This window comes from Metarhizium album, assembly GCF_000804445.1.
Source record: "Metarhizium album ARSEF 1941 chromosome Unknown scaffold_8, whole genome shotgun sequence".
Taxonomy (NCBI): Eukaryota; Fungi; Ascomycota; class Sordariomycetes; order Hypocreales; family Clavicipitaceae; genus Metarhizium; species Metarhizium album.
In genome coordinates, this window is record NW_024467582.1 from 745,487 (window position 1) to 754,370 (window position 8,884).

Below are 8,884 nucleotides of genomic sequence, written 5' to 3' on the forward strand. Positions count from 1 at the left end.
ATGGGCCCCCCCAGGACGAGAACCCACGAGCTGGTCGGGCAGAGGGGCCGCTTCCAGGAAGGATCCATGAGAGACCGCGCGTCGGCCGCGCCGCCGGTGCACTTTCTCGGGCCGCAGGAGAGGGAGGCGCTCGGGCGGCCGGTCCGCGCGCCGCGGAGCCGCACTCGCGCAGGGCCGGCATCCTCAGCCAGGTGTGGGAGGGCGTCCGCGGCAGGCTCCGGCTGCGCGGCGGCAGGGACGCAGACGACGGGGAGAGGGAGAGGGAGAGGGAGAGGGAGAGGCAGAGGGCGCGGCGGCACGCGGGCGGCGACGAGAGGCCCCCGCGGGACCAGGTCCTCGCCAGCTACCAGCAGCTCGTGGCGTCGGGCTTCTTCTCCTCGCACGCGGTGCAGTCGGCGCGCCACGGGGCGCCCCCGCCGCCCGGCTGCCGCCCGTCGACGTCCCACGGGGCGCCTGGTGCCAGCGTGGCGTCGTCCCGGGGGACGAAGCGCGCTGCCGAGTCGCCCGTGCCCAGTGTCTGCGGGGACGGGGAGCACGAGCGCGACGAGCGCGACGAGCGCGACGACGAGCACGACGACGGGGAGGACGAGTCTACGCTGGCGCATCGCTTCCTCCCCAAGAGGCTGCGGGTGGCTGCTGCGAGGGACATTTCGCTCCCGAAGTTGAGGAGCGTCGCGTCGAGGAAGCATCTGCGTGCGGCGGTGGCCTCGGCGAGGGGCAACGTTTCCGGGGACGCGCACGAGGGCGGCGGCAAGGATCGCGAGCCGAACAAGCTCACCAAGAGGGTGTTGTGGGCTCATCATCATCATCATCATCGGCAGCAGCAGCAGCAGCAGCAGCAGCAGCAACATCACGAGGGGGTGCCTTTGGCGCGGGCGTCGCTGGACGCGCTTCCCAGGGGGCGCGGCTCGGGCGACGTCCAGGGCAGCACGGCTCGCAAGATTCGACGGCCTACTAGTGCCAGGAACCTGAGATCTGCGGGGACCAGGGAGAGGGACGGCGACGGGGGGCTCCGCGTTGTGGTGCCGGATGTGAATAGGGGCATTCCCATCGTGCCCGATATCCCGGTCAAGTTTACGTACGGGGAGGACAGGGAGAATGGGGTGCCGTGGAGGGGGCTGAGGCGGTAGTCGGTGTGTCTGTCGTCCGGGGTGTTGGCGATTGGCGATTCGGGATGGAGGGAGCCGTGACGTGGGCAGCATTGGGGGCTTCGCGTGAGGCCGTGGACGTAAACGCAATAATGATTTGCCCGTGGCTGGGTATGGATACGACTTGTGGTGGCATGATGGCGTGCTGGCGTTGATGCATTTACATTGATTGGCGTGTACATGAGAGCGTCACGTCGGCATTGGTCTGTTTTTTATTTTCAAATCGCCAGTACTCCGAGTAACCTGGTGCCTCGCCTCTCGCTGCGTACAGTACCATCGATTTCCTGTCTACAGAGTACCGAGTCCAGCAAGACCATCAATCAATCCGACAACCATCTACCTGCAAGTGAACAATGTCAAGGCCCGTACATACTATACTATACCCGTCTTCGAACAACCCGTGTTTTGCCCGTCGCCGTCGTGGGCGAGTCATCATCGAAGCCCATCCCCGTCCGAGAGGATGAAAAAAATGTATAGCAAAAACAAAACACACGCGACAACCCGGCAGACCCTTTCCTGCTTGCTGTCCCATCCATCTCGCGCATGGTCCCTGCGGGCCAGGTCCCTCATCCACCCCAGCATCCCCCAACTTGAAAAATCTCCTCCAAACGTAAACTTGTAGGTTTGTATCGCAAGTACGGTCCGTGCTCCCTGGAGAAACGCTCGGTTGGTGCGAAATGATGTCGAATACAAACGAACGTCCATCCAAATTCCACAACAGATGCCAACGTTGGGAAAATTCAAAAAAAAAAAAAAAGGCCAACCCATAAGCCCGCCATGCTTCAAGTTTCAAAGCGCAACACAGCCTGCAACAAAGCTCCTTCTACAGCATCCTGTGAACAACCATCACGATGCGTGTCATACTTCTACATCGCGTACCGGCGCGGTGCTCGTCAGCCGAGATGCTCGGTTGTGGCCAGCCTGCGCCAGGGCCCGGGCAGAGGTCCAGAGGAAAGCGAAAAGCGAGGGACAGTAGCTGTACAGCATAGCGCACATCACTATCAGAAGAAGGGGAATCTACTTCGTGTTAGCAAGAACCTGCATGGCAATCCAATCGGTTGCCTTTCGAGTAGTGCTTACCCAAACAAAGAAGAGGTTTCGGTCGCTACGGAGACTCTTCAACTTGATCTCGCGTGCTCGCAGGAACTGCTCCTGTTGCTCCTTGGTGATGGCATTTTTGCGTCCAATCTTGAGAATCTCCGGCGCATCGGTCCTGGCACGAGGAGGAGTGGCAGTGCTCGTTGTCGTTGTCGTCGTCGCCGCCGTCGATGTGCTCTGGTCGTACAGGGTCGTACACTTCATATCGGCCTCGGCATCTGCGGCGGCTCTGACGGCGGATTCCTGCTTCTTGTCCACATCCTGCTGGGGGAAAATGTCCTCGTACGCAGGGGGTGGCACTGCGCCGGCATTGTTGATGTAGGAGCTGATGTCCCACCAGCGGCCGTCCACCTTGCCCTGGCTTTCGCCGGCCGAGCCAGCCGGTCCTGGGCGGGCGCCAGACATGCCTGGCATGAGCTGCTGCACACGCTGAAAGTATGCCTGGTAGTCGGGGAGCATTGCCATTCCAGGCAGGGCGGGCATGTGAGGGAAGTGGGCGAGGTTGTGCAGATGCAGTGCCATGGACTGTTGGAGCTGCTGGAGCTGCTGGTGCACTTGATCTTTCAGGGCAGCCGCAAGGGCCGTAGTGGGAGAAGCCATTCCACTGCCAGGCCGGCTTGGCTCTTCCATGTGTTCGGTGGATTTCTCGTCTGGTCCAATGGCGCTGGCGCGTCGCATCGTGAGGTAGACGTCTTCGTCCGGGTCTTCGTCCTCGAAATCCCCGGATGTGTATTCAGGGCTCTCCTCGCTTGAATCAACTGAGATTGGCTCATCGTGAGTGTGTGCTCTTGTCATGGGCTCCCACAAGGAGCGCAGCGAGGTGACACTGCTGGGTCTGCTGTGGAGCGAGCCACCGCTTCGAGATCGTACGTGTCGCTCAGAGTAGCGGATTGAACGCAAAACAGCCCGTGACTGGGCAACATCGGCAGGCGTCAGGCTGGACAAGCTTCGAATCGTGGGGTCTGCACCGACGAGCATCAGGCGTCTCACAATCTCGGGGTGGTTGTGGATGGCAGCCAGGTGCAATGGCGTAAAGCCTCCCTTGTCGCGCGCATCAGGGTTGGCGCCGCGGGCAAGAAGTGCAGCGACGAATCGATGATATCCTAGTGAGCAGGCCAAGTGAAGCATAGTATGACCCGTGGGTCTCCTCAGATCGAGACGTGTCTTGTGGGTGCTATCGTCAAGGTCAATGAGATCCAAGCACCTGAGGAGCTGCGACTCGAGATGTTCACGAGACGTGGCAGCGTGGTTGAACATTGGGCCTCCGGCTGAGGACGATGAGCCGCCTCCGCTTGCCCAAGTCGAGTTGCCATCATTGAGAATCCGGCGCGCCAAATCACTAACGTCGACCATCTGACCAGACATTTTGTGTCCAAGCACGGACAATGCTGTCCTGATGAGCTTGTCTTCATTATCGTCGATGTACTTGAACGTGGGCGGCTGCTTGCCCATGGCGAAGTTCTGAGCCCCAGGGATGCCTTGGTGTTTGAACGTCACCGCAACGGTGCCGGCAACGGGTGACGGGGGTAGCAAGCAGACGAGAGAGGAGTCACCCCAGTACGTTGTGGTCGTAGCCTTCTGATCGCCAAAGAAGACCTCTAGGCCTTGGAAGAATGCAGCACCCAATACCGTGACCTCGATGCCTCCGATTTTGGGCCCCTCGTTGGGGATGATCTTGTGTATAGTGGGAGGCGCTCGCGTTTGGTTGACGCTGAGAGGCAAGGAATACAAGTTGGCCGCCAGGCTATGCGTGAACTGATTTTGCATGCCGCTGCTAACACTGTTTCTCAGGCCGTTGGGGCTAGGGGCTCGACTTGGATGGGTCGATGTTGGCGCAGAGTACAACTGAGCCATTGCCAGGTTGTCCATGCTCACCGAACGGTTAGAGAAGAACGGCACTTGGTCGTTGCTACAAGGAGTCGGAGGTCCATTGGCAAGTGGAGCCTGGCCATTCATGGCCCCAAACATCGGGTCTGGCTGTGGGAACGGGCTTTGATGGGGAGAGAAAGGAGACGCCGCTGTAGAAATCTGTGCTGAAGTTGCTTGAGAGCCCCCCGGTGGTGGTGAGGTATCCAGTCTCGTCATCGTCAAGCCGTTAGGTACTCTCGAACTGCTCGACTTTCTCTTCTTGGCCGGCCCGCCTTGATTCGGTGACGAAGGTCGAGAAAGACTTCGTCCAGTTGCCGTCGGAGTGCTCATCGTGGAAGTTGTCTTGCCTGAGGCGACAGACCCTGCGTACGGCGAGTGACCACCTTGCTGGGGATTAACGTCTGCGTTCGTCGATGACACTTGAAATGTTCCGGCTCGAGTGCCGGGCGCCGGCGCGATGTGGTTGTTCTCCATAGGCTGAGGCACATGGATAGGAATTGTGGTCGAGGTGACTGCCTCCGACACCTGAGGATTCGGGACTTGAGCAATGGGATGAGTCTTGTGGTCGTCTGTAATCATGATTGGATTGGACATGGCCTGTGCAACGAGGCGATCTTGAAAGTCTTTGATGGTGAAGATGACGTTGAAGCCCATCTTCTCACCATGATGCCGGCAGTAGCAGGCAATCCTCATGGGAGCATCGACCTGCATGGCGCGTGTGATGACCGGATCAGGGCGTCCGCTGACATCTAAGACACCGCTCAGGGGCTGCCATTCCTTGACTTCCTGGGTATTGAAGACGATGACACGTCGCTCCTCGTCTCGACTCCAAATCTTCTCTTCCTCTGGCTTTTTGATCTTCTTTCGTGCAGCTCGTTTCCGTTCTCGCGTGATACACCCGGCGCAGATTCGGACGTCTCCTCCCTTTTGAGGCGAGTTCTCTTCATCGTCAAGATCTGGCAAGTAGCCCCGTGGTACGGATGCGGCTCTGTCCAGCGCCTTCTTCTTGACATCTCCTTGCTCCATGGCACTTGTGCAAACCAGGCTGACATGCAGTTCAAGGGTATCTGGAGATCGTTCAGGGCTTGGCCGAGCCAGTAGCTTAGGTTTCGATATAGTGTGGGTGGGCAAGTGCAGTTTGGTTACGCCTGGTGGTAATGGCGACAGTGTCATCTTGATCGGAATTTGCGTCTCGACACGCGATTTCAGAGGCGTGGGCAGGATTCTCAACTCATAGCCGCCGGTAAAACTATAAACAGGATTACCGCTGTAGAGTGGCATATGTTGAGGAATATGCGTCGACTGGGGCATCTGGTTGATCAAATGCGTGGGAGTGGGTAGCGCATCCGGTGCTGTGGCTGTCGCAGCATCTATTCTGTTAGGCCATATGGCTTTTCCGTTGGCGTGATTGCTGAGAGGAGAAGGCGAACTGAAGCAATTTGCTGCCGGAGATGAATTGTGGCTCGTCACCAGGGCTGACATGGGGGAAACCTCTCTCGAAGCTGAAGTCTTGACGCCGCTTGACGACGTCGAATGTTGCTGTCGAGAGTTAGATTCAAACAGATACTTGAGGGGCCATAGTGCACAAAAGGGGGGCCTGGGCGGGACACAACAATCCACTTACTGAGCTTTTCCTCCTGTGATTTATCGTCTTGGCCTTGGTGCTGGGTCTGCGCGCAGGCTTTTCGGATTTGATATTCGACGGCTTGATAGTGGGCATGCCCGGTGATGCCATGGTATGTTGACGGGCGTTGTGTGCCTCGGGGCTACTCGAAGCGCTCTCAAAATCAAAGGATCGGTCCGCGAAGCTGTCATCCTGCTCGCCAAATCCGTACAGCCCCTCCATGGCGGAAGTGTCAGCCTCGCGACCGAACGTAAATGTATTCTCATCGTCGTCAAAAGGAGTATAATTGGCGGCACCCCAGTCCATCTTCACGTCAGCGCCGTCAGTCATGGTGCTTTCGTCAGCCGCAGTAGGCGTCTTGGTCGAGTCGGAGCTGCCAGTCCTCTTTGTGGACGAAGCCGACTCGGAGGACGAGTCGTGGTAAGAGCCACTGGGTGAATCGGGAAAGGGTCCGGTGGTAGTCAGTTCCTGAGGGTTTAAGAAAGATTTGTCGTCTTTGGAGCCAATGGCGTCCAAGCTCTGCAATGTGTCGGGGCTGTTTGAGAAGTCGAAAAGGCTGGAGGCGGCAAATTCATCGTCGGAGAATTCGTGAGAGGGAAAATCACCGCTGGACATTCCTGCTGCCGCTATCAAAGGGCCTCCGGCGACGCTGCCTCCTGCGGGTGTCATGACCAGCAGGCCAGGCCCTGCGCGATCCGCCTCACGCGGTGGGGAGTCGATTCGACCGCCTGGGTAGGCGGGCTATTTCAATCGCGGCGAGGTTTGTGGAGTTGAGGGGAGATTGCAGAAAGGGAGGGGCGGCAGAATGCAAATGGTCCAACCGCAGCGTATTGACTCTCGTCGGGCAAATAACTAATAGGCGTGTGAAAATGGCGGTGGTCGACTGGAGGTACGTCGCACTGGACCTAGTTTCTAGTTTGCGGTACTAGTGATTCGACATTGGGGGAGCGTAAAGAGAAACAATGTCGAGGTTTGAATGAGAGGAAAAAGAAAAGAAAGAAAACCGTAATAATAGCGGTGTCACTGCCCCGACGAATATACGCATGTATGACGATGAGTACAGGTGGAACAGATGTCGCCGTTGGTTTCTGTCGCAAACATGAGGAGCGACTGAGTCCACGGAGCAGGATTGTAGGAAAACCCGGCAATCGACGCCACACACTCAACGTTTTCTCGGGATCGCGGTCGAGTCGTGGTCGTGGATTACGTTCGGCGTCGGAGCGAAAAGGGGCGTCTGGCGTCTCGCCGAGTGCTGAGCGGGACAAGATCAAAGCCAGGTCGGTGAGGTACGGAGCAGAGAATCGACAAAGGGAGAGCAGAGCGTCTGCAAAGCCAACCAGACGAGTGAGTAAATGGTTGACGTGGACTTGGATGGCGACAGCGGGTGGAAACGTGCATGAACAACCAGTCGAGAACCGAGTCTGTTAGGCGGTGGGCACACGGGGGAGATTGAGCGAGCCGTGGCTCATACTCCGTACTAGTAGTTGCGATAGCGAACGGGCATGGCCTGGTCAAGTACCGAGTACCTCCTACCTCCTTCAGTACTTAGGAAGCACCTGATCGGAACATCACGAGGTATATGCCCGCATATCAAGACGGTCTGGTTCCTGGAATTACAATCACAAGAACTACAGACCCCTTTTCCTCCTCAAGCCATTTTTTTCGATGGCTCCGTCCGGCGTCAACCCGTTTTTCTTGTACGTACCTACTTAAGTTCCTATGTGGCCAAGCCATGTACAGTATCCAGTTCAAAGTTGGGTACCGGTACTTGAATCCTCATGCTAAGGCCGGGGGTATGGGGAGAAGGGGAGTCCCCTGGCCAGGGTACGGGATACGTACCTAGATACCTTACTTACCTAAGTAGGTACTTAGTACGTACCTACCTAGGTGCCTAGGTACCTACTTACGTACGTACGTAAGTAGGGTCCTTTGCCTGCCATCAAAGACACGCGGACAGCACTCCGTATGCAGGGAGACGAGCATAGTTCACACTCTGCTGGAGCATGAGTGCCCGTGGCGGATACAGTGCCCTGCGCCTCCTGCACTCCGCCCTGGAGTACGGAGGAAACCCCAGGCCTGCCCCGGTGCCCGGTCCCCTGGGGAGATTTTGGAGCCTGTGGAAGGGCTGGGGATTGCAACCATCTGCAGGCATGCAGGCACCCAGGCAACCCGCAGCCGGGCACCAGCGCTTCTTCGGACCAGACGGGACGGCACTTGGGGCCTCAACTGTCCTTTCCTCTGTGCAGGGACCTGCGGTCCCACGAGTCACGACAGGCATTGCCACTGGTTGACTACAACATCAAAACTTCCGACCGACCGCCAGTTTTTGTTGATGATGCATTGACTATCCCCTATCCCGTCAATGTTTCCGTACCGTCTACCGTCATAGCGCCCGCTTCCAACGGAGAATTCGCCAACAGCCACAACCGTCGTCCCGTCGTCGACGTGCTGATCACCGTGTCCAGCGCACGCAGGCCGCCTGGGACCGGCGTGCAATAGAAGCCTCTCTCTGCCTGAGCCGTCACGATCAGCCTTGCCAGAGCGCCAGAGTCCATTGGACGCCTCGCCGCTGATCCTGATGGAATGCACAATTGGTTCCTGCAGTCCACTTCTCGCCGTCGCAACTCATCCGCTATTCTCTCGATGAGCCCGTTGCAACGAGAACTGCCGGCCAATCAAGCACTTAAACTGTCGAGCAAGCCACCGACGACGTTCTGCAACGATCTGCTTGTGTTTGTTGCAGCCTCGTGGCTGAAAGTTGCCGTCACGCCGGACCGAGGTGCTGATGAGAACTATTTGAAGCCACTACGGAGTTTTCGTCAACCACTGACGACATTGCACGTACCTCAGATAAACAATGCCTACATGCAAAACCGTTTTTTACGTCAATTAAAATACTAATGGGACTGATCCTATCCAAATATCTTGCCAGCTGTACGCTAAGCGCTCTCCGTACCGGAGGCTCCTCTATCAAACTCATGCCATGTGTGCGCAACCGGCCTTTCTCCCCACGCACCTTCGCCACCACATATGAAGCTATGCCCATCACCCAGAGACGGCGATGGCGATGATGGTCCAGAACCGACAACATTCGTGGCTTGACCCCCATCCTTGATCGCCACCATCGTCGGCAGTAACAGCTCAC

General features: G+C 57.7%; 2 protein-coding genes across 2 annotated transcripts; one reads left to right on the forward strand and one right to left on the reverse strand.

Moving 5' to 3' along the window:
- MAM_04012 (uncharacterized protein) lies at nucleotides 1-1,130 on the forward strand (the record flags this gene model as incomplete). The annotated part of the gene is made up of 2 exons (XM_040822811.1): nucleotides 1-141; nucleotides 192-1,130. 2 exons carry the CDS (start codon nucleotides 1-3, stop codon nucleotides 1,128-1,130), a joined length of 1,080 nt encoding a protein of 359 aa, XP_040679317.1.
- Nucleotides 1,131-2,006: 876 nt separating this feature from the next.
- On the reverse strand, nucleotides 2,007-6,408 carry MAM_04013 (ankyrin repeat protein; the record flags this gene model as incomplete). Its single annotated transcript, XM_040822812.1, has 3 exons — nucleotides 2,007-2,165; nucleotides 2,229-5,654; nucleotides 5,740-6,408. The coding sequence occupies 3 exons, from the start codon at nucleotides 6,406-6,408 to the stop codon at nucleotides 2,007-2,009; spliced, it is 4,254 nt and encodes a 1,417-aa protein (XP_040679318.1).
- Between the last annotated feature and the right edge of the window lie 2,476 nt (nucleotides 6,409-8,884).